Below are 26,507 nucleotides of genomic sequence, written 5' to 3' on the forward strand. Positions count from 1 at the left end.
ATAAGTCTTTGGGCGCCCTCCCTCCATTTGTTTCTCATTCTGTTTTGACCAGTTTGACCCAAAAAAGGTCTCTCCTGGCACCTATATTTCAGCACTGATATGATAATGTTTCACTTTCACAGTAACCTTTGAAATGTTCTTGAATGGCCATTAAAGAGCTTAGCCCAGCACTTGCAGCATATATCTGCTGGCCAGCTTTGGATACATTTGGAGGCATAATGTAGAATTGAGACTTGGGCATTATCTGAACTGCAGCAGAGGAACCGGAGCTTAGGGAACTTAGGGAGCCCCAGTCCCATTTAGGCACACTGTTTAAAACAGGGTTAAAAAGCAATATCCAAAGATGTCGTGCACCATAGCCACTGCAACAAACTCTAGTGGTTATGATGCTTACAGTGTCACTTTGTGCGTCCTCCATCACATTTGAAAAAAAGCTTCATCGCAAAAAAGGTGTTAGCAGTCATACTAGAAAATGCAAAATAGGCCGTTAATTTTGTATGTGCCATCAACTGGCTTGTATATGATGTAAAAGTATGATGACATATAAGAAGGGAAGGGATAAGTTAGGGATTGAATTGTTTGTTGATTCTAAGTCACTATGGGTGGAATGTTGGCATTGTCCCTGTTAAATTCATTCCATTTGTATTCTTGTTTTTCCCATCATCATAATACGAGCTAGAAGATATGACACATTTTTATTTTACAATGCAATTTCCATTTCTGATCACCAGCCCAACATCTCCTGGGAAAGTTTGAATTTTTAAACATGTTTCTAAAACATAGCATCGCAGCTGTTGTAAAGATGACTATTGACATTGTTGTTGGCGCATATTTTTCATTATCAGTTTAGGATGTTTGAGGCAACATTAAAGTTATTTTTATTAATCCCATGCTCTGATACACTCACAAAACTCACAAATATCTACTGACCTTGTGTTTGACATTTGTTTTTTTTATGTGTGTGAAAAATATGCTTTCTGGAAATTACATCTATAAATTGGGAAAAATCTTGTTTGGATTTGGAACAGTTTGGAACAGTTTGTGTTTTTTCATTTGTTATGTACAGTTTTGTGTAGTGGACGGGTCTGTGTGATGTAACTTTACACGTTTTATTGGTTAGATAAGAAAAAAAACTTTATATTTAGCCTTATAGCAGAACTGTCACTTCTTGGAAAATTGCACCATTAAATACAATGTTGACAATCAGTTTTAACATTTGTTAACTTCGGTTTTCTTTTAAAATATATATTAATAGTTTAGCAAGTGACATCACAGTCTAGGTCAGTTCAGGCACAGACAGGGCACAAAATGCAAATGAGGAGAACAGAAAAAAGGAAACATTGATAACAATGAGTGACAGGGAGTCAAGATGGAGCCACCCAGTGCCTGGGTAGATGTGTAGATTGCTACATTTAATCTTATTGATTAGGCCCTCAAAGAAAAGAAAATGTTAACTATGGAGGAAAAGTAAACAGACTATTAAAAGTCCTGGAAACTACAGATTCCCTTAAACTTTAAACATCATCATAACGTGTTAAAATGATCAAATCTGCTCAGTTATGATCATAGACAGATTTTTTTTAAAGAAAATCATTAGATAGGAAATCTGAAAATGAACAAAACTAGTCGATTGTAGGGGGCGGAGCTTGACTGCCATGCTGCCTGGACGTGCTCAGCCAGAGCTCCCGGGCCAAGCTTCAATTTACGGGGACTAATCCATGTCCACTCACTCTTGCAACCCACAGCCTGCAATCTTCTTGCTCACGGGACGACGCTGCACCTGGGGATACCCGATGTAAGGGTCCCCCCCGCTGAATTACCCGACTCGAGGTTTGCGGCCTACCCGCGCTCGGGCCGAGGGGAGACGGCCGCTCTCCCGGTTCGAGGGCTGACGGTGTAGCCTCCACTTGAAGCTGCCCCCCCCCTTTTGGACCGGCGGGGGTTATCCCGGTCCCCACTGGCCCACCACGCAGATCCGAGCAAACGGTAACCCCGCAAAGGGACACGAGCACAGACCGCAGCATCCACACGCAAGATGGTGGCAACGCAGGCCCAACAAAAGTCCACGCTGTCGGCAACGACCCAGGGGTGCACGATAGATTCTCTAGCACAGCGCATAGACGCAGCCTTCGAGCGCTTCTGGGCCAAATTGGAGGCTCACACCGCGGTGGAACCGGCCCGGGACTGGAGAGGTGAGCTGAGCGGAGAGAGGCAGGAAAAGAGCGGGCCCCCTCTGGGCACAACTATCAAGCTTCCAAGAGTATCTGCATTCAAAGGCCCACCTGGGCAGAGAGCACATAGGGAGGCAATCTCCCGGCATCATCCACAGCAGCTGAAGCCCCGACGCCGCAGGCGGCGTAGAAACACCTGGAGCTCAAGCTATCCCCAACATGGGAAGGATCCGGACTCCAACGTGAGCAACCGACTCCGTGGCAACGAGATGCAAGCTCTCCTCAGAACCTGGGGCTGGAGGGAGGCCAACCTCTGCACCTGTCTCACGACGCCACATGCCTGTCTCAGCGGGCTCCCACGCACTGGCGTCGGCTGAAACTGGAACTGGACTTAAGCTACAGGTCTGGTCCCCATTCCTTTTTGGACCTAGCTGGACTGCACAGACACCCTACGCTAATGTGCTATTTATATCCTAGCACAGCACTAACCTGGACTTGAGCTCTTATCTTTCATTACTATATATGTTACAAATCTAAACGCTGAAGGGCTTACCCTGAACTGCAACTCCAGTAGTGATTGGGTTAATAGGGACACAATGGTTTATATAGCTAGTATGTTTTGTTTTTGATTCTTGATGTATTCACTGCTGTAGAGCGGGATCTAGTACAGACCCTAGCTTACCTAGTCCTATACAAATATACCTTAATATTAAAGCCTAACTGCAGCACTAATACAGAGTTGAATTGTATGCCAGTGATGGTTGGGGTAGGCTTGCTTTGCATCTTCTAGCGGGTTATGCCAGTACAGCCGACTACCATTATGCTACTATGCACTTGGAAGAGGTTCCTAGCATGCTCAGTCCAGCCTGTTATGACCATTCACAGAAATGTCAATGTTATCATATATTGCACAATCTCCAAAAGTACATCCTACTGAGCACCATTTGATATCACTCCTGTAGAAGGTTTGCTGCATACCTATATGCTACTTAAAACGCGACTACTCTCGCATAGGCTAATCTTACCTGTCACTAAGCTAACAAGCATACCACTAAGCTATCAGTAAGTTAAAATATATAAGCCTGCTCGTCTCTCAACCAGTCGCTTACTCTGAATAATACTAAACATGTGCACTGATTTTCTACGACTGTTAAAATTTGTCAGTGTGTCTGCCTGCTCCAGTGGCGGTGGCGATGCCAGCTTGTTCGTTCTATTGTTGGGTCCTTGGGCCCAGTGGTCTAAATATTCTGCAGTTTATCTATAGTTCTAAACCCAAAACATGTTGTTTTTTGTTTTTTTTCTGATTTATGACCCCGAAACATTTCTACTTAATTATACAAACGTGCAGCAACTTGGATAAATGCTTAACTACTCACTACCTGATACCTGACTAACCCTTCTTAAGTATCCACTAGTTACACGAAAATCTATATTGTTTTTGTTGTTCTATTTTGTTGTTATGCAGTCACGTGTCAGCCATTGATCCTTCTACTTAATATATAAAAAAGAGGCAGACGATGTACTGTATCATCTCCCTCTCTTCATTCTGTATCCCTGCAATTTTATGCCTCAATAAAAGAAAGATTGACAAAAAAAAAAAAAAACTAGTCGATTGTAAGGATCAAGTTTTAAACCCTTGGGCCATGGTATAAAAAAATTAATAACACATACAGGGGAAACAAATAATTATCTGTAGTCTGATTTAACAACCTTCTGAAACCTTGTGTTTGAAGAGCTACTGCTAAATTAATAACATTACTAACCATTGTTTAATTCTTCTTATTTTACTTTAGTCATTGAACACGAATCTTTGCTTTTGAGCCCCTTGAACTGGAAAGACATTTAATAAGAAGTTTATAGAAATGATTCTTCATGTTTTAGAATATCTCCTTTTAAGGAACACAGACCTGTGGCTCAATAAAAAGGTAAGTCTTGCTAGTTTTAAGAGTATACAATTGTATTGTATGTGGAGTCTACATTTATCTGCTTGTTACCTGTGAAGACTGTTAACCTTATAATCACAGAAATACAAATACAATACAATAAGCAAACTGGAGACAATTCATTACTTAGAGATTTTTTTTTACAGAGGGCTGCTTGCTATGATTGGCTCTATCAGTTACCTTCAAGCCAATAATGTTTAAAACAGCTGAGGCTAAAGTTATGGGCTCGCTGCTGTTTCCATGTCACCAAATTCCAAATTTAGCGACTGCGGAGAAAGGTAATTTCCCTACAGAAGTGAGGACAGGGTTCTCTAAAGTACAAACAATAAAGATGTGGAATCCAGTGCTTAAAAACTTTGTTCTTTCAGTGCTTTCAGATCATATGCAAATATTTTAACATTCTATTTTGGAGAAAATAGAATATTCATGGTAATAATACGTTTTGGTATGGGAGGTAACAGCTTATTGGTCTTAGAAACAATCTGACTGCTATTTTGGAGTCAGGAAGGAATGTTTTTTCTTCATTTTGCAGCGGAGTGGAAAACTGTTTCAAATCGTGTTTTCAGCTTTTGTATCAGCAGTAGAAACAGAAATGTGTGTAAGACTAAAGTTGATGGACTTGACGCTTACGCAGCCAATGATAATGTGTAACTATGTTAGCAGCTGCTGTGACGTTTTACATCTTCCATAGAGATTAATAGGAGACTACCATTAGGTTTCCATGCTAGTTGGTAAAATATTACCACCAGGTGAAATGTAGTCACTAGGTCAAGTAGAATTCAATTTAAAGTGGAAAAGACAAACTAGTATCAGAAAACTCCCAAATGTATCTTATTGGAGATATGTATTTATTATTTAAGTGCATTCAAAGGGACACTATAAAATCAGTACATCTTAACGTAATGGTTTTAGTGCATAGACCAGGTCCCCTTTCTCTGACAGATATAAACATTGCCATTTCTGAGAATACACCTGACAGTTAATAGACATTTCCTTATTAAGCTATACAAAAATCAAAGGTTTTTACATTTGACGTTATCATGGTGTGTGTTTGTGATGTTCCTGAACATTATCAATGCATTGGTTTCATTGCCTCTCTCCAAGAAGCATCTGATTTTTCTGATTGCAATCCCAACGTTTGACCCCGGCTCCGGGATTTGAAGGAAATTTGGCAGGTGCAGGTATAGGAGCCAGTAAATATGTCACCATGAAGAATAAGTCAAAATAATAATAATAAGAAGAATGCGCCCACAGTTTTTCCAATTCCAAAAACAAACAATCAAAATTATTCAATGAAAATGCCAGTAAATATGGAAAAATGTAATGCGCTAAAATTATCTGTTTTACCTCTACAGGTGAACATCTTCGGTAAAAAAAATGTGTATGAATTTCTTACTCACTTGAAGATGTGAACAAAACTCACTGGATGTTGTACTACTGTCAGACTCTGGATATCAATGGGCACACTTTGCAATACGTAGCCACATAGATTTTTCTCCAGTTTTCTTAGGGACATCGTCCTATATGGGCGCCATAGCCAACAAATTAGGGATTGTCAGCCATAATGGAGGACCAGCAGCTGTACAAGGCTAATCTGTCAGCCAACAGCAGTGATAATGTGTTTTACCAGCACATACAGTGTCAAGCAAATAACCAGGCTCTTAACCATAGTTATGACTCTGTGGACTTGAATGAGTCCATGTCACCCTCCCCTCATTTGTCTTTAGATACTAGAGATGCTACATTACCTACAAGAGCTAAAAACCTCGGCCCAGTGGATTCTGCTGGGCAGACTAACTGGTCACAGTCAGGCTCAGGAAACCACATTGAAGGAAGAAGCCATTTAAATAGCTACGATCAAAACTTACAATGGAGTTCCCAGGCACAAAACGAAACGGCTGATGCATACCAGGCAACATATTATTGTCAGATGGGTGACAATCGGCCCAAAGTGACCAGTGGTGCCTTGCACAAGTTGGACTCTTTTACACAGGTATTTGCTAGGCATAATTTAAGAATCCAATCTTCATCTCAGGGCATCCATGAGCAACCGTCACTAATGGACAGTGATAGTGCACTTCGACAGTTGCTGTCATTCAAGTCAACATCTGAGCAGCAGACCCATCCTAATACCATAGATAGGTACCAACAAGCTCCCCAGCAAATGCAGAGCAGCTTAGCAAATCAACAGCAGAAGCATCTCCTACAAACTATGCAACATTCTCAGCAGAACTTTTATTATGATTATCCGCAACACGTAAACGAAATGCAGCAAGAGCAGCAGTTTGTTCAACAAATGCAGACTCAGCAGGTTTTGACGCAGCAGTCTCAGCAAATGCATCAGCCGCAGTACTACATGCAGTCTCTACATTCTGGGCAGCAGCACGTCCCTCTTCATGAAATGCATCAGTCGCAGCAACAGCGCCAGTTTTCTGGTCAGCTGCCCCAGTACTACCAGACACAGGCTGCAGCGGCAGAGATTCCTCACTCTATGCAGCAAACGCAGCACCATAACATGCAGTTGCAATCTCAGACCTATCACAGGGATCGCAGTCAAAAGGCTGATCATTATGCACAGGATCAGTCTCACCCCATGCAGCTGATTCAGTTGGGTGCTGTGCCTCATTATGTATACCAAAACTCTCAGCCGTTTAGCAACTTAAACAAACAAAGCATGATTCAACAGCAACTGCAGGAAGATGCCAGCCCGCAAAAGACTTACCATAGTGAGGGCCAAAGCCATGCCATCATGGACACCACGGTGGGACTTACCAATGCAGATATGTTGGATAATTATAACAGGGAGGATATGAGCGCTATGCAAAATCCCGTTACTCAGCATCCTGTCCTCATCCATGATGCCTCCTACCTTGCAAATCATCCATCTTCAAATACAGCTTGGCCTCAGGTATAGTGTAATAGAGTAAAATAGAATCGTTTGTTGTGCTTTTGGTTTTGCTGTTATTAATTACCTAGGCATTATTATATAGAGGGGGCAGAACATGTTCAGAACTGCCAATAAAACGGCATTAAATCATAAGCACATTTCCATGTAAAAATATTATAATTCTGGTTTCTGCTGAGGTAGTGCTAAGAGCTATAATTTGTGTTCCTGTGTTTGCGAATGCCTTATTAAATTATATGGCAGATTTCCAAGTTTTAAGGCGACAACCATTTGTGGCAATTTGGATATTCGGGCAATTCACTAACAATAGTACGGCCCAGACCAGAACGACCAAGATCACCTCTGAATTGGCTAAAATCACCCACAAGTGGAATCCACCCTATTAAAGTTGAAACATTTATAATATCTGCCCAAGCTTTGCTCAAAATTAAAAAAAAAAAAAAAACAATGCTTAATGGGCCCCCATCTGTTCTTCCATAAACTCCCCATTTGTGCATTAATTTGGTCCTTTTGTGCCCTGCCTTAGTTCAATGTGTTCAATCTCCGACTGCCTCACTAAGACGTGAAAGGTTTAACAGACACAGATGGACCTACACACGCACTTTTACAATTTGTGGGGTTGGGGGGGAAGAACCAACACATAATTCTCTTCCAATTCCAAGCTTGAATACTTTAGCATACATTATTCAATTAATTAAAGTCCATTGCAATCCAGGGTTTAGTAAAATGCCCCCCACAGTATCTCCCTGTAGATGTCAGCAAATATTATTGTATTTGCTTGCTGCTTTATAACTTTTTATAACTTTTAGAGAACAATTTGGTGTGCAGTGATGTACTGTTTGCATCCAGCTTGTCTGTTAAGCAGTGCTCTGTTCTATTTGAGTTCTAAAGTACTGAAATATGGCAATCACCATGGAAACCAGTAGGATCAGAGGGTACATGGCATTGGTAACACTTTTGCAACACTTTTGAACAGACCACTTTGATGAATTATTCCGGTTGTTTGAGATTCCTGGATTAAGTCTATAAAACACCTTTTACGTCAAATTAGAGTATGTGACTGTCATTTCAGTGAGTATCATTCTAAAAAAATATATACTTCTATGACAATTCACCGAAGCCCAATATCACTATCTATCTAGATATTTAAATGTTCTATATATTATTCTTCTGATTTTTCTCATTTTGTTTTACAGCAAATGCCAGATGACCATCCACTGACCATGTCTCCAGAGCATAGGTATCTCTTCCAATTCTATGGATGTTACATTCTTTTTATTTCGCAATCTTGCACATTTCACAGAAACATGCACATCAGTCTGAACCATAAAAATCTAACCAGCTGTCTATACGGATGTTGTATGATTAGAAATATATTGTTAGATATAAGGAAAAGGTTCTGTTAAAAATCTTACACGTTTTAAATCAATTTGATCATACTTGAATGAGAGTTGTGTACATACTTAAAAAAATTGGCATCAGTACATAAATTAAGTTTGACAATTATATTTTAAAAATATAACTAATTATGGATAAGCTTGTAAACCCTGTCATTCTTCTGTTCGTAGACATCTTTAGTGTCAGTGTTAGACATTCCTGGCAGAGATCATTATTTTATACAGTAACACTATCAATTTAGATATGACTTTGTCTTGTGGCGCTTTTTCGTCATTGGTTTCTTCCACAATGTTTTCTTTTTTTAATTTTGCTTTTATCATTTAAAACATCATCAGTAGAGGACTATACCCCGAAAAACCCGATTCCAAGACCAGGCTCCCGTGCTTAATCTGTTTAAAAGAATTCAGAACTTTACCTGCCCTTAATGGACACTTGAAATCTCATGGTGGTGTAAGATCCTCTCCAATCCTAAAACAAGTAAGACCATCTTTATATTGTAACTGCACTTTTTTCATAGTACTTTGACCATTTGGAGGGATAGATTTGTTTCTTGCTTAGCTTGCTGTATGCCACACATAAAAAAAAAAAAAACTATCCCACTGGATTTGAAAAGATTAGGTTTATTTAACACCTTCACAATTGCGTTATTGTATTGGTTATTTTTTTTTTTTTAAATAGTGTACGTTTTTTATGAAGTCTGAGATTGATAGATATCACACAAACTTCAGACTATTTTTAACCTTAGTCTGTTCCTTTACTCTAAGATTCAAAACACAGAAGAAAATAACATAAAACTTACCTTTATTCCAGTGCCATAACAGACATCTCACAACACCTGTTCCTCCTTACATTAAGCCATTAGGATGGTGACTATTGTCCAGTCCAGTTATTCTCATTTGTCCCTTTAACACCGTTGTTCTGAATATATTGGCGTAAATGTACACTACATTATTTTTTTATTCATGTATTTAATCTTTATAGAAATATTTGGGAGATCAGATGTTTTATAGATTATAGCTGAAATACCATTTTCATCAAATAAGGTTGTTTTGTCAAAAAAAGATAATTTTAGAAATGTCCAAATACTTTGCTTTGGGGTAGTTGTAAGCAATCTGCTGAATTTGGAGGAATGCAGATTCTTAAACACGATGCTATAATATGTGTATGTGGGCATAATATCCAGATACAGTAAGTCCAGTTGCAAAAATAGTAAATTTGTGTAATAGACGCTTGGCTAGTACAAAAAATAGTATTTTAATGAGTAAGCTGCTACTACCTATGTGTGAATATCCCTCACATTCACGGCAAATACAGTTAAAGAAACCTTCACTTAGTGATGTACATACCCACCCTAGTGAAAAAGGTGGAGCGCTAAAGAATTTGTCACTTACCCTCACTATACAGGTGAGAAACAGTTTCCTGTAATAAAGAATACTAATATAGTGTAATATATCCAATATTGTGCAAAAAGATGTATCTCAACATTGGTGCACTCACATTTAGCTGGGAGCCACTTAAGACCGCTCAGATCACTTGAGTAGGTGTGTTCAGTTAAATGTGAGTGCACCAATATTGAGATACATCTTTTTGCACAATATTGGATATATTACACAATATTAGTATTCCTTATTATAGGAAACTATACCTCATCTATATAGTGAGGGTAAGTGATAAACTCTTTAGCACTCCACCTTTTTTTACTAGGGTGGGTATTTACATCACTAATTAAAGGTTTATTTAATAGTAAGTCCAATTGCCTGGCTAAAACCAGGAATCTGTGCTTTTTAAGGAAAATACTGCCTTTGGGCTGGGTATGGATAGTGAGCTTCCACGATTGTCTTTCCAGTGCAGAGGGAATGATTAGACTCCTCCCACAGAAACCAGTTTCACTGTTAGGTGAATTATGGCATTGAAGCGGAAGGGTAAGGTAATTTGGTATTATATTGCAATGCAAATCAAACTCCGTTCCTTGTATACACCCCAAGTGTTTACCTTATTTGTCAATGCCCAAACTCACGTTAAACTCGTTGGTATCCTTGGGGAATAAGTTCTGTTTTAAAATCACTGCGTGATACCTTGGATGTCTGCATCCTTGATTTAGGTATAGCTAAACTAATGTTTCATTCGTAATCATAAATGCCTCGACATTCACCCATGACCCTCCAATGGTTTGTAGTCGGTAGCAGACAGTTTGATCTATTGCACCAATCTGAAAATGTATCAAAACCATTCCATACTTTCTGTAGATTAATGCTCATGGCATATATGTTATAGCTATAGATATAGAACAAACTATGTATTGTTTAAGTGGTGTGAGTATAAATGCCATTTGGTTGCAGCATTTCAGCTGGTTTAATAACACGTAACTTATTCTACTATACACCCGAACAGCTGAATTTTAGCTGATTCTCAAGATAATTTGCTTCACTCGGCTGATTCAATTCGGCTGAATCACACCAAGGGACTTGTACCCTTTTATATACCCAGATGTGAGTAAATGAGGTTCTGCATGATTCTTTTTCCCAGCCAGATCTGTTTCCACTTGTTGAGAGGTGCTGGGCTATGCTTGGTAGGTATTGAGGGTCTCTAAGCTGTGTTTGGTGGTCCCTGGTTATTCTAGTGTCCAATATCTGCTACAGTAATCCAATAGAGATCATTTTCATATGAATCTCATTTTTGAATTTGGACAATCCCCACTAAGCAGCAAATTTAGCGATGAGTCCAATATGAAAATTCTATGAGTGTTCTATGAGTGTTTACATCTGCGGATCCTGTATGTTGGGGGCTGAAAGCCTTTAATTATCTGTACAGGATGAAGGAGAGAAGGAGGAGATTAGTGAGGTGGATAGCCTCACTCCAATCGTCATGCCTGTGTCTGTGCCCGTAAAGCTTGCACCGTCCGAGCCTAACTGCAGCACGGATATGGACCAGCCCGAGAGCTGTGTCTCCGATGAGGAAATGCCAATCCTAACCAGGATGACTTACTCACCGCCATCCCACCCCAAGGCGGTCAGCTCATGTGCATCTTCTGTGAGTGCTTCTCTTTCTGCTGCTATCTGTTGCCATGTTTAACCCGTTTGCTGACAGAAGGACCAAAAGCTCCCACACAAAATTTAGCAGGGCAGTTACAAGAAAAATATTTAAAAAGAAAAATCAGTATATTATATACGATTTAATCACATCAGTTATTCCAATTCTTCTGCTAATATATGGCTATAAACTGAGCTATAGTCACAGGTTATCTATATTAGCCTATATTTAAAATTTTAGTTTTCAATTCACTAAATATGGGAATAAATATCCATGTGATCTGAATGTTTATAAAATGAGTCTAGGTTCTTTCTCGCAGCAAATGGGGCTTTTGTGTTTTTACTTGTGTATGGTTTTATTTGTCTTGTGCTTTTTCACTATGTATAAGGGCTTGCTTATCATGATGAGCACAATTCAGCTCTCTCTCTTACAACCATTGCCACCATTTGTTGTGGAGGGTAGGGTAAGGGTAAGGGACTAGATGAAATACTGTAACATTGGTATTTTGGGATGGTTTTATAGAATGATGTTCTTTGTTGTTATTCATTGGACTGGGAATTGCAATTTGTAGATCCAAACAGCTGAATTGGAAAGAATCCTCAATACAACTATTTTTCCAGTCTGGCTATTTTTCACAGCAAGTTTTGGTTAGTGACTAACTAACTGGAAAGTTATGGAAACTGTCCACTTAATTGCAAATTTTAGGCAAAGAAATAACCAAAGTAGAAAATATTTGGAGAACTGTTCTTTTAGAATATATGCATTTCCCTTGTAAATTCCCCACAGTTTGGTTTAGTGAGACTGCGGGATCCTCCGTAGATAAAGGCAATTCCCTGCTGCCGTTACTGGTTGACACTTATAGATAGCGGTAGCTCTGCCCAATGTTTAGATGTATCAGGCATAGGAAATATACAGACACAAAGTAGTGCCTATTTTGTGTTTGCATATCTCTTGACTAGGTTGCAATTTCAGTGAAATTGCAACACAGTAATAATGAGTATTTGATAAAGATTCTGTCTTTATGAAATACCAATTTTTCAGGGGAAGGTGACAGTGCCACTTTGAGGGAACCGGTCCTTTTTCAGAATTTTTCAATATTCTGTATACTTATCGTCTGTATTTAGCAAATATGGTTTTGTAAGGTCTGAAAATGAAATTAAATGTGGAAACCCCACACACCTATCCTGGTACTGGGTGCCTCCATCTTGGCTGCCTCTCAATGTCGCCCTATTCTGTCAGGGAACATAGATATTGGAAGTGGAGAAATCAAAGCAATATTTCTGTTCTCCTACTCATTTGCATTGCATGTTCTAGCTGTGCCTTAGATTGATCAGGGTAGTGATGTCAATTGCTAAATCTTTAATATAAATTTTACAAGAAACGAGAGGTTCACAAGGTTAAAGACACACTATAGGCACCCAGACCACTTCAGCTCATTGAAGCGGTCTGGGTGCAGTGTCCCAGGTCCCTCAGCCCTGCAATGGTAATTATTGCGGTTTTTAATAAACCGCAATAATTATTTGCCAGGGTTAACTCCACCTCTAGGGGCTGTCTACCAGTCAGCCACTAGAGGGTCTTCCAGGTCGTTAAGCAACTTCTAGTTGCCCAACTGACGCTGGATGTGCTCAAGCTTTGCATGAGGACATCCAGCGTCACCCGAAACCCCATAGGAAAACATTTTATAATGCTTTCCATGGGGGAAGTCGTAATGTGAGCATGGCCATTGAGGAGCAAAGGCAAAGCCTGAATCAGCACAGAGGGGTATCGGCGCTGGAATCAGGTAAGTGACAGACATATACAAACAACACACAAACCTATAAAGTGCAGTGCTCCTATACAAACGGTGTGTACCCTTAAATTAGGGTATGGTAGATACCATAAGGATTCCTCAAATTCCTTATTCGAGGTATTCAATGTGACAGAAGGGATTTTAACCCCTTCTGCATCATGGAAGGGGGCCTGTGATGAAAGGGGGCGCTATAGGGAGTTGTAGTGCCAGGAAAACAACTTTGTTTTCCTGGAACTATAGTTACCCTTTAAATCTTGAATACCAAAATAGTGCAAACCGTGGTTTAAAGAAGATTTTTTAAATTGACTCAATGCGAACAATGAACAGCTGACTGTATTAGTAATGACAGAAATGCAGAATGCCTGATATGAATAATATATGACAGCTCTACTGACCCAACATGAGATATTAGAGAATTAGCTTCAGAGATTCTCAGCAGGTTTTAGGTGATGGGGAGATATTTGGAGGGGGGGGGGGGGGGGTGCTGTAGGGTAAAATTTACATACAGTGTATCTGTGGTAATGTTTAAGTCGGAGATGTTAAAGAGAAATAAAATGTAAAAATCACTAGAAACACATATCGTGGTTATTTTATAAAGTGAGAATTCAAAGTAAATTTTAAATTTAAGATCAAAATAGCTAAACTGGAAAAATTATCTAAATTAGTTATGCTTTTAGTTTGGCTACTCTGGCCTTAAATTTAAAAAAAATGCTAAAAGAATCAGAACCGAAAAAGAAGTCTAACTCTTTCAGAGTTCTGGAAATTGCAGGAAATATCCTGAGGAATATATTTTTTCAGTTCTGGTTTAAATCTGTAATTTCCCTGGTTGATTCCTGACAATTTAGTGACCGTGCAGAACAATTCCAGACCTGTCACCTACTATACCACTATATTAGATTTACCATCACAGGTATATATACAGCATTGCTGGGTACCACAGGTAAGGCTCTAATGTGACCATGTACGTGGAAGATTATTTAGTTGGATAGAGAGCAATTTGTGAATTTGTTGCATTTGTGTCTAGGACATCATCAGAAAACTTCAGCAGGCTGGGACAAAATCAAACCATCCAGGGGAAATCCTCAAAACCCAATCAGAAAAAAGAAAATATCAGCACAGGCCAGAGCCACTCTTCATACCCCCTCCTTCCTTTAATATAAATGCTTCATACTCAGGCGCTACACTGTACCAAAGTCAGCTACGCTCTCCCCGTGTCATCGGGGACCACTCAATACTCGGAATGCAGGAGCTGCCCCTGTATACTCCACCTCCTATGCTGAGTCCTGCTCGGCAAGGATCCGGTTTGTTCAACAGTGTCATCACAGCGTCTCACAATGGTCATCTTCCTCTCACCCCTCTGACACCCACCCCCAGGGTACTGCTCTGCCAATCTAGTAAGTATGTTTAACTGAATAAGATAATTAACTGCATTATTCCATTCTTCGTACTTGTTGTGGTATATAGATAGCCACATAACATCCATCTGTCTTTCATTGAACAATGTGTATATTTCAGGCTAGTACAACTGACACCCAGCCTCTGTTGTTTAACTACAGATTCCTTCCCATTACTGTAAATCAGCTGCCACACTCATTGCGTTTACAATTTACTAAATGTTGAACTCGGCAAGACCCAAGCTTTCAATGTTCCTGCTGAGTTCAGTGCAGCAATCACTTTTTTACTTTTACGGAATGCATAAAAGGCCAGTAAATATGGCTAAATATTAACTAATTCTAGCGCAAGCTGTATTGTGCCCAGTGCTACCATGGCCCTGCCCAGAAAGTCCTTAATATTAATGTTTTAAACCTAGAAACTCTTGAGAAGTAGATTTAGCCCTGGATCGATTTCAGGAGTAAGGCAATACAGGTGTAGTGTGACCAAGAATTCCCATTGATTATCAAACACCAATTTTAATTTTGTTTTATTTCTTGGCTAAACGATACTAATATTGGACATGTGTACATGCTCACTAGTTATCTGACTCGAAGTGGAGCATGTAGTTTTTTCTTTTCTTTTCTTACTAACGCACTGCTGGCTTTAACCTTAATGTTGTGTGTAATGTTGCATGACCTCTTATCGCAATACCTTCTGCTCGTTGTTCAGACAGTTTTAAAGAAGGCAGCACTCCCATAACACCAGGACCTGGAGAGAAGACTATAGATGTTGAACCGTAAGAAATTCTCCCTAATTCCTTTTTAAATGTAATTTAACAGTGCGTATTAAGGTTTGCATTTAGCTTGAGTACTGTTCCTTGCGGCATTTTGAAACTCTTATGTCTAAAATGTATAAAAAAACAAAAACAAATAAACAAACATGTATGGCCATGGTTTAAACTCTTCCTATTTCTATATTTATTCACTGAGACTTTCCTTGCAAGTGAGTAAGAATGTGTACATATATGTGTGTGTGTGTATGTTGTTGCGGGTGTATTATGTATGTATGTATGTGAGTGATGTGTTTATGTATATGTTTATTTACAGCTGCTGGAAGCAGAACAATACACATTGCTTTTTAATCTGCTCCAATGGCTTTCATTTCTCAGGAGGATTAATATAGGCCCAAGGTTCCAGGCCGAAATTCCAAAAATCAAAGGACTGTCGAGTTTAGAAAAGGAACAGCACAAAGCAACTTTAGTTTGGAAACCATGGGCCGATCTAGAAACCAGGGAATCACAACAGAAAGGTTAGCTCCTGCCATAATCATCACAAATAAAACATACATTCAATGTGCTAATATGTATTGAAGGGGAATTCATATTATACACTCGGTCTCTTGTATAATATACATTGCTAAAATGTTTTTGACCATGATGTATTCCAGTTATTTTATCTACTCGTTTATCAAAGATAAATATATTTTAAAGGACCACTGTGGGCACCATAACAACTTCAGCAGAATGAAATAGTTATGGTGCCAGGAGGTCCCTGGCAATGGCTTACCTTTAGGGGTTAAACTGTTCACAAACGATTCAACCTCAAAGTCTTGAATCCAGTACTGTTTAGCTTTGCCCCTGTTCTTCTGATTCTTTTCAATTGTTGAAAGTGTAAGCCTCGGACAGGGACGTCTCTAATTGGTTGAGAGTGTCAGTTGTCCCTCTAAGCCAAGAAGTAGTTCCCCGTTCACAGAATGACTTGAGAAACATACATATTTTTCTCAAGCCGCTTTTATCAATTGGGACCTACTGATTGGCTTAGCACCCCTATTCAAAGCTTCCTCTTTATAAAATCAGAGAGAAGCGGAAGGACATGAGGCAAAGGTAAATGGCGCTAAATTCAAGACTTTGTGGTAAAACTGTTTGTGAATGGTTAAAGGTAAGCTGGCTGAAGTTGTTATGGTGCCCAAAGATTCCTTTTAACTTGCTTTAAAAAGTGTACAACACTGCCTAACAGTGCATTGTGGGTTCCACTAGATGTTGAAAATCATGAATGCATTTATCACATAATTTTCATTATATATGCCATGTTGGTATATATCAATATCTCCCTTAAACCTTGACTTTGTGCCATAAAAACCATCACTGAGTAATTTGGAAATTACAAGCTTTTAACAAAAATATCATGAGGTCTCCGTGACAGGTTCATAAATGGGACAGAACTGAACATAAATTGGACAGGTTCATAAATGGGATAGAACTGATGTGAGCAAAAATAGATGGATAAGAATTAGAAAATGAAATCTTGTCACCGGTTGATGAAATGAAAAACGATGAAATTGAGTCCCATTTAGGTAATCTCACTCATGTAGAAAATGGAACCATGATGTAAAACACAATAAGGGGAGATAATTTAAGGTCAACTGTGAGGCTGAAAAATCAGCTAAAATTACCATGCTTTGATTCAGTGAGAAAACTCTCCATTTAAAAAGCAAAAATGGTTAACCCTATGCTTGAAATGATTGATTGAACTCTGGAGATTGTATATAGGGACACTATAAGAAATATAACCATTTTATCTCATTGAATTGGTTAAAGTGCCTGCAGTGCTCTGACACTGTCCCTCCATGTTAAATCACTTTCTAGCAGTTTGAAACTAAATAAAGGTCCCTGGCCACCCATAGCAATGTCCCCACGGTAGGAATGGCTAAGGCAGAGAAAATGTGCTTCCTTAGTCACACCAATTCATACCAGCGTTGTTTGAACATCTGTGAACTTGTTAATAATGCATTTGTGGTATCTGGTGCTTCCATACTTTTCCAATGATATGACATATCTATATGCATATATATATATATATATATATATATATATATATATATATATATATATATATATATACCATAGCCCTTCCAGATGTTTGGTTGTGTGCATGTGTGTGGGATAGAGTTTGTTCAGAATGAGGGATCAAATTTAACATTTGTCTCTGGTCACCTAAGGTGCAAGAGTACATCTGATATAAGAACATTCATATATCTCGGTGATGATTGACCCACTTTTAGAACATTGACCTACAATTGTTGATTTAAGAGACAAAACAATGTGCCTTGCTACAGATGTTTGATGGCCATTGTTTAGACATTCTTTTATAGTTTCTATATTTATTCATAGTGTTTAGAAAATTCTTATACAGAACTTAATAATTATATATCTCACAAATATGTGTCTTTCCCCCCAGTGGACGTTTTTCTGAGTATGTCTTGTTCCAGCGTGATGCCCGGAGGTGGAACAAATCTGGAATATGCCCTTCACACCCTCTTTCAAGCAAATGGTAACATCTTGGTAAGCACCTACTTAGGCTATCAATGGGTACAGATCAATGCGTCTATCTCAGTATTACCAGATTGACAGACATATCTCTCACATAGATTTTCTTGTGCTTAGCTGCCTTATTATAAGGCAGTTTCAGTAAAATAAACATTGTTGTCACTATAAGAATTTTACAGTATTTAATAGACAACTATTTAATTTCCTGGCTTTCGTTTGTGAAGTGGCTTTTAACTTTCTAAACTATATTTTGTATTTTACAAATGGGCAAGTGGGTTATGCAACACTACTACTACACATTGCAGTGGTTATGGTGCTTATGCTGACCCTCTTAAGGCCCCTTTTAAAAATATGAACTTTACCCACCAAACTGTGATTTGTGATTCCAAAATTGTATAGTATGGGCATATAGATGAATAATGTGATGTGATAAAATGAAAACCAAATTTGCAAATTTTCCTTTAATAAAATACATGGCTTTTTTGGGGGGTGTATTTTTGCTTATTTTTTTATATTTTCATTACCATGCTGTCAGTATGTTTATTCAAATTCAATGTGTATCGTTTGTTTGTATTTTAGACTGCTTTGGAGATGCTACTTCTGGAAAAATCTCCAGAACTGAAATCCCATTCACTGACAAATTACCACTATGCAGGTATGTTGCATTCAATAACTTAGAATACTTTTGACCGGTTTTATTATTTGCACAGGCTGTACTTCACTGTTTCTTAATAGAGGCAGGCATATTCTAGTTTTAAAGAGACACGCCAGAGTTCTATTCTGAATGTAATATGGAGACAATGTATAATGCAATTTTATTGAAAAAAAGGTTCTGGTGTATCTTAGTTTTCTTTTCTCCGTAAAACCTTGTGGGGAAGAGAGAGCCCAAGTTTTCTGATACAAAGCCTTGGTATAATGGACTGTGGCCGGTAACTTTTTTATCATTTGCATTTGCCAGTAACGACCCAGCGTCTAAGTCAAATGGTCTAATACAAGTTATACATGAAAATATTTTTAGACCATTCCCTCTCAAATTTCTGGCAGGTGCAAAAACGTTATTATCGGTTGTAATACCTTATATTAAATATTCTCCCCGAGATCATTCTGTTTTATCAGAAATCAGAGAAGGAGAGAACTCTAAGAGTTATTTTATAAACTCCAAATCAAAATCTGAGTGTGAAATATGGGCTAAAATATCTGATTTGGACACATTTTCCTAATGTGGCGATAGGCATAGCTTGGGTATTTTAGCATACATATTGTCATTTGTATTTAAAGTCTCTACAGTTTGGAATTCAGTGAACATCCCATTCTCAGTCAATCCTATTTCTCCATGAAAGCTGTACATTCTGCAGGGGATGCTGAGGTGTGGGTATCTTCTTTCTGGGTTGTGTTGTTTTTTGTTTTGTTTTTTGTAACCAAAAAAGAAATCAATGCAGCGCCTAATCATAATGATATAGATGTAAATATTTTAAAAAAATATGTAATTCTTTTTTTTTTCATGCAAATAGAAAACATAGTAGCAAGCAATGCCACGACAGCTCTTGCCCGCTTAAGCATCAACAATCAAAGCAATGATATGCATCTGTGAACAATACACATTTTACTTTAAAATTTACAATATGAGAGACATATGTGGAGATCAGCCATTGTACCCTGTGTGGGTGTGTTGGCAGTGTTAGGTTCTGTGTAGGTGTTGACCACATAGGGGATCACGCATTGCCTAGCAGTTTGGGTGAGTGTGCGTTGTAGTGGGTTCGTCCATGAACTGGCATGGGAGGGAGTGGGGGGGTTCGAGGAGGATAATCGAGTGTGGTTGGGCGATATAGGTGAGAGCCTAGCTGTGGTCATGTAGTGTGGAAGCTTTCATTTGTTTGTAGGTAACTCGTTATGCTTGCATAGGGGATTGTTAGGGTATGTGTGGCAGATCCTACTAGCAGTCAGATGGACCACGCTAGAGGATTAAAGGTACCAACAAGGAAATAAAATTAAAGGTACAACCAATCTAAAACTGCGGCAAGAAACATAAGGAATATTAAAAATAAAATAGATTATAGCAGTCTCAAACTGTACTGGATATGTTCATCGTGGATGGTGGAATGCAATGTCCCCTTGATCTGGGTGACCTTTAGTGTTTCAAGTGGGTGCCTAGCAGGCGATGCTCTCTGAAGCTCTCTCGGGGTGAACTCCCGTATGTTAGCGGGGTTTAGCCAGGACAGTCCTGTTCCTTTCGTTGGTGCCGCTTGCAGTATGCCTGCTGATGTCAGAAGTGACTCCAGTTCCTTATAGCTTTGGGCTTTGTGGGTAGTCCCGTGGGTGAAAAACACAGCCCTCGGTGTTCCCCATCGGTAGGGAGTCTCTCTGGCACGGAGGTGGTGTAGGAGCAGTTGCAATGATTTCCGCCAGGTAAGGGTGCTCTTGGTGAGGTCTGGAAAAATTTTCAGTTCTGCGCCCTCGAACATCAAGGGAGTTTTACCCTTTAATGCAGCCAGGAGTGAGGCTTTATCCGATAGTGACTGGAATCGCAGTATGAGGTCCTCGGTTGCGGCTGCAGGAGCCCGTGCTGGCTTTGGCAGCTGGAACAACCCGTCCAACTTCAGGGATTTCACCTGTTTTGGTGGGAGCAGGACACCGAGGAAACGCCTGACATAGTGGGGTAGTTCAGTGAGGTTGACCGATTCCGGTACCCCCCTGGATTTTCACGTTGTATCGTCTTCTCTGGTCCTCTAGTGCGTCTAGCCGGTCTGTTGTAGTGTTTTGCCGTTCCTCCAGGTCTGCCACTCATTGTTCGACCTTGGTTAGTGGAGTCATGGCTGCTCAAGCAGGCCTCCAGTTGGATGATTTTGGACGCTGCTCCTTCCATGGCCTCTTTATAGTAGGCCATGTCTGCCACCAGATCCTTGCGTAGCTCCACCAACATTTTTTTAATTTGGTCCGCAGTGACCGGGTCCCCTGTTGTCTTGGATTCAGTGCTGCGGCCCGGCGTGGGTCTGAATGACGCTTCTTCCATGAGGTCCGTGGCAAACTCCTCCGAGGAGTACGAGGAGAAGTCATCCGCCAGCGCCATTTTAGATCATTTCTCCAATGTCCCTGCCGTGGGTGCATTTTTCCGCTTTTGCCTTCTTTGTTTTTCGGCCCATGTTCTACCTGTCGTCAGTAGTGTGGTTTGTGGGGTCTTTTGGGCTCAGATTCCAACATACAGGGGTCCGTTAGAGTCAGGGCCGTCTTTAACAAGGGGCAAACAGGGCAGCTGCCCCGGGCCCAGTTGCTCCTGGAGGGCCCAAAGCAGCTGCCCTGTGGGCCCCCTGCCCGCAGCCAGGTCTGAACAGCCCACCGGGATACTGAGAAATATCCCAGTGGGCTGCAGCAGGTGATGTAATCAGGGCCCCCGGCCCTTTAAGAGAGCTCCTGACCGAGCCCCTGTCTTCCGGCCTGCTGGGAGGAAGTGTTGTGAGGTCACTTCCTCCCATTTAACAGAGTGCCGCTGGGGAGGATTAGACATACATGGAGAGAAGGAGGAGGTACAGACCAAGACGAAGACTCCCATCAGTCTCAGCCATCCAGCTCCCACTGGACTACAGGGAAGACACACTTCTGTAAAGGTAAGGAGGGTGGCTAAACTATGTGAATTCATATGACTGTGTGTGTGTGTGTGTGTGTATGTATGTGTATCTGGCTGTATGTGTGTGTATCTCACTGTGTGTATCTCACTGTATGTGTGTATATCTGACTGTGTGTATATCTGACTGTGTGTGTATCTGACTGTGTGTGTGTGTATGTATGTTTATCTGACTGTGTGTGTGTGTGTGTGTGTATCTGACTGTGTGTGTGTGTGTATCTGACTGTGTGTGTGTGTGTGTGTATCTGACTGTGTGTGTATCTCACTGTGTGTACATCTGACTGTGTGTGTGTGTATCTGACTGTGTGTGTATCTGACTGTGTGTGTGTGTGTATCTGACTGTGTGTGTGTGTGTATCTGACTGTGTGTGTATCTCACTGTGTGTATATCTGACTATGTGTGTTTGTGTGTGTATCTCACTGTGTGTGTATGTATGTGTATCAGACTGTATGTGTGTATGTGTATATCTGTGTGTGTGTGTGTATATCTCACTGTGTGTATATCTGACTGTGTGTGTGTGTGTGTGTGTATGTGTATCTGACTGTGTGTGTGTGTATCTGACTGTGTATGTGTGTGTATCTGACTCTGTGTGTATGTGTGTGTATCTGACTCTGTGTGTGTGTGTGTGTATCTGACTGTGTGTGTATATCTCACTGTGTGTACATCTCACTGTGTGTACATCTGACTGTGTGTGTATCTCACTGTGTGTATATCTGACTATGCGTGTTTATGTGTGTATCTCACTGTGTGTGTATGTATGTGTATCTGACTGTGTGTGTATCTGTGTGTGTGTGTGTGTATATCTCACTGTGTGTATATTTGACTGTGTGTGTGTGTGTATCTGACTGTGTGTGTGTATGTGTATCTGACTGTATGTGTGTATGTGTATCTGGCTGTGTGTGTGTGTATCTGAGTGTGTATGTATCTGTGTGTGTGTGTGTGTGTGTGTGTGTATCTGAGTGTGTGTGTATCTGACTGTGTGTGTATTTGACTGTATCTCACTGTGTGTGTGTATGTGTGTATCTCACTGTGTGTGTGTGTGTGTGTGTGTATCTCACTGTGTGTGTGTATCTCACTGTGTGTGTGTATCTCACTGTGTGTGTGTATCTGGCTGTGTGTGTATCTGTCAGTGTTTGTATCTGACTGTGTGTGTATATCTGACACTGTGTGTGTAAGTGTGTATCTGGCTGTGTGTCAGTGTGTGTTTATCTGGCTGTGTTTGTCTCAGTGTACATGTACCTTTGTGTCAGTGTGTATATGTACCTGTGTGTGTATGAGTGACAGTATGTGTAAGTGTGTATCTGTGCATGTGGCAATGCATACATCCCATCTAACATTGCACACAAATACAACCCTGCATTCCAACATTAACAATGCACACAAATACACCACTGCATGTGTATCTGTGTTCCTGTGTGTATCACTGTTTGTGTGAGAGTGCATCTGTGTGACAATGCATACATCTCAGCATTCCTACGCCAACACTGCACACAAATACATTTGTATTCGTGTATATATCTGTGTCAGTGTGTGTAAGTGTGTATCTGTGTGTGGATGTGCCAGTGTCTTTATCTCTGTGCGTGCACGTGTATTTATGTATGTGGCTGTGTGTGTATACGCCAGTCTTTGTCAGTGTGTCCAGATGTTTGCATGTATCAGTGTGCTAATGTGTATGTATATCTGTGAATGTATATCATTCATCAAGGCATTCAAACACAACATGCAACCACACAAACACACCCCTGAATTCAAACTCAAAAAGTATATAGAAACACATCCCTACACTTAAACACCAATACTACACCCTACATGCACACACATACTGTATACAACAACATGCTCACATTCAAATGCACAAACACTGCTCACAAATACAGCCCTGCAAGAATGGTCAAATGGTAGATCCCCAGCTGGCATAGCATCGTGGGAATTGTACAACAGATGAGGATCTATCTTTTCTCTGCTCTTGCGCTAGAGGGAAGGCTCAAAACAATGTCTTGCACCAGGGCACTGTCTACATTAGTACTGCCACTGTGTTGGGGTGGAGGGCGTGATTGCATGCCAGAGAGTGAAAGTTTCGGGGGAGGGCGAGGGATGGCAGGATCCAGGGGGCCCAAACAAATGCTTGCCCAGGGTCCAATCAAGGTTAAAGACGGCCCTGGTTAGAGTAAGTTTGAATCGGAGCTCCTAGAGGTGCGACTACTCCGTTGTGCTACTAGCTCCGCCCCCGCAGATGTAAATATTTTTATGCGGCATATCTACCTATATAAGGTTTTAATGGTTATATACCTCTGTCTTTTTTTCTTTAGTTAACTCTTCAAGCTGTTAGACAAGAGTTTTAATCCAAGATGCAAGTGTGTATCACAGTTCTATCATGCAGAATATTTGCCCTATGCATTCTCACCCTTTATACTCCTGAAATGTCTATTAAACTCATTTCAGATAGATCTGCAGGCTTATATAGAGCAATAGCCAATTATTGCCTCAAAGTGGACTATAGTGCTCCCTTCATGAGCCTGACCCAGCCTTCCATTATTAGAACTCTCCCCCCTTTCTCAGTGGTACCAAAACAGTAGAATCCCTTATTTTGCATTTAAAGGATGGAAATGATGGGTCTTTATTTATATTCCAATGAAACCCTACAGCCTCCTGCTTTCTGGGGCCATTGATTTGGTTCTGAAAGACATGCTCTCCCAGTGAAGGTACATTGTGGTATTCTGTGAAAGTATGACTGTGGAAACATTGCATTTCTTAATTGCTTTGTGGTCAGTGACAATGACATGGTCTGGTTTAAAAACTTGATTTATAAGCCACAGCAAACACGTTATGAAACTGTTCCGCTTTAACGATCTGACAGATTTTGATATGAAATCACTGGATTTAGTAGATGAAATAAAAAAAAAAAAAAAATACCGTAACCCTCTGAGTGACAGAATGGCAAGCAGCACATTGCTTAGCACTTATGATAATTAAATATGCTAGTGTTGAATTTGATCTGGCTGTCATTTTATGGTTAATGGGTAGTGTGCTTTAATCAGTTTAATTTAACAAGATGTCAGTAGCTACGTTTAGCTTCCTGACTTATTGAGTCGCATATGTTGGATTTTATTTTATATTTGTTAATATTGATTTTGTTTTTAGTGTGTTGTTAATATCTAAATAAATATGATGATACCAGTAAATCACTGTATACATGTATCTGAATGCATACACGAATGTAGGATATAAAAAAATGTTAGGGGGCAACATTTATTTTTAAAAGCTAAAAAGGAGGTGTTTTGGCTTTATATGACATATATTTTCTAGTCTAGATTTTGGTTTAGAAATCTAATATAGCATTGATGCTATTTAATTTGTAAAGATAACTGGAAGTAAAGGAAATGAGTAAGGGGGGTTAAGGGGTAGAAATGAGTAAGGCGGGTTAAGGTGTTAGGTGTTGAAATGAGTAAGGGAGGTTAAGGTGTTGAGATGAGTAAGGAAGGTTAAGGTGCTGAAATGAAAAGGTTAAAGGGACACTCCCTACCCCTAAAGTACTTTAACTTGCTCAAATACTTTGTGTGAAAAGTGTGTCCACTTCTTTTCATTTTACAGGAAGTGCAGATTTCAATAGAAATCAGCAATTTTATAAATTAACCTTGTTACACCCCTCAACCAGACAACCTGTTACTTCCGCAGATTAGGGGACCCGGAACACTGTTGTTATCCGTGGGGGATCAGTGCACCCCTTAATACCCATGGATCTGGTCAGTCCCCAGAAAAACTGCAGCAGCGCCTTTCCTCCCACGTTCTCTGGGATTCTAGTGAGGCCACTGCTCAACTTAAGTGGTGGACCTGCTGGGTGAGCCCCTTAATCTGGCACTGTGCTTCCTGTAGCTGACTGTCGCCATCACTTCTACTGCTGTAATCTTTTGATGGATCACTCCAATTTCGGCTTGGGCCTCCCAAAGGTTGGCCTTTCAGAATTTTCTCAGATCAATTAGGAGCCTCTTGATGTCACCTTTGGTGGATGGAGTTGGGTCTTCATCCGACTCAGAGGACTGGTACCCTCCACTGGCTCGTAGAGAGGCAAGTAATTCCTTCTCCTTGTGGGAATTCTCAGAGGCTTCCGGGTTACTATGGGCCTTGGGCGCCATCTTAGGCAGTGCCGGTGAGTAGGCCTCTCGAAAGAGAGTCTGATATCTGGTAGGCGAAGGTTTTCAGAGTGATTTTGCTTCTTCTTCTTGCACCCCATTGTGTCATCTGTAGTGGGTTATGAGTATTTAAGTCTGAGACTGGATATTTTTGAGGCCTGAGTTGTTTTATTGTGGGGTCACATCGGAGCCTTGTGGATAGACGTCTGGTTAGGTGCTCAGCTGGTCACGCCCCCCAGGTTTAATTTTTTTATGCTTATAAAGTATAGTGTATAATTCCTGCTTTTACAGAGCCCTGATTTCTCCAGTCACAGATACTGTTACATTTCTCTAAAATGTGTAATTTTACCCAAAAGCAAGGTGTTCTCAAAACAACATTCTTGTACAGTTTGCCTGTGATTCAAGCCGTGATATTAATCTCTGAGGCGTTACTGAAGAGTGAAGTTACACGTTGTGGTAGATTATGATTGCAATCATTATTAGATTAGCCCAGTCACCTTATCTCGCTCTATCATGTTTTGAATGTTAATTTTATTTTTTACAGGCTCGAGTGCTTGTTAGTTATTACAAGAGGAAGCTCGTTGGTTTTACATGTTTGCTTTTATGTGTATAAACAACTTTGATGGTGCTGCATGTTTATATTATAATCTACCGTGGTGTTATATTCTAAAAGGAACTTAAAATGAAAACTTGACTTGTTTGCTAGCACAGTGTGTTTGAATTGGGTTCTTCAATTTCTGTGCAAGTTTGTTCTCGCATTATATTGTATTTGTGATGGTTGGTAATAGCTTTCTTCACATTATGGTTATACAGAAATTATAAC

At 40.1% G+C, this 26,507-nt stretch overlaps 1 protein-coding gene across 3 annotated transcripts in view; it reads left to right on the plus strand.

The window, feature by feature from the left end:
- TRERF1 (transcriptional regulating factor 1) overlaps positions 1-26,507 on the plus strand; it is a 170,927-nt gene that overhangs the window by 130,025 nt on the left and 14,395 nt on the right. For 2 of the 3 annotated variants that reach the window (XM_063443880.1, XM_063443881.1), the window contains exons 2-11: positions 3,965-4,096; positions 5,470-7,022; positions 8,216-8,259; positions 8,753-8,894; positions 11,229-11,447; positions 14,261-14,630; positions 15,340-15,406; positions 15,779-15,918; positions 17,847-17,950; positions 18,515-18,590. In XM_063443880.1, coding sequence (XP_063299950.1) covers positions 5,679-7,022; positions 8,216-8,259; positions 8,753-8,894; positions 11,229-11,447; positions 14,261-14,630; positions 15,340-15,406; positions 15,779-15,918; positions 17,847-17,950; positions 18,515-18,590 — 2,506 coding nt within the window. In that variant the 5' untranslated portion in view covers positions 3,965-4,096; positions 5,470-5,678. The remainder of the gene's footprint in view (positions 1-3,964; positions 4,097-5,469; positions 7,023-8,215; positions 8,260-8,752; positions 8,895-11,228; positions 11,448-14,260; positions 14,631-15,339; positions 15,407-15,778; positions 15,919-17,846; positions 17,951-18,514; positions 18,591-26,507) is intronic. The other variant, XM_063443883.1, reaches the window with a different exon arrangement.

The sequence above is a fragment of the Pelobates fuscus genome, chromosome 2, assembly GCF_036172605.1.
Source record: "Pelobates fuscus isolate aPelFus1 chromosome 2, aPelFus1.pri, whole genome shotgun sequence".
In the NCBI taxonomy this organism is placed as follows: domain Eukaryota; kingdom Metazoa; phylum Chordata; class Amphibia; order Anura; family Pelobatidae; genus Pelobates; species Pelobates fuscus.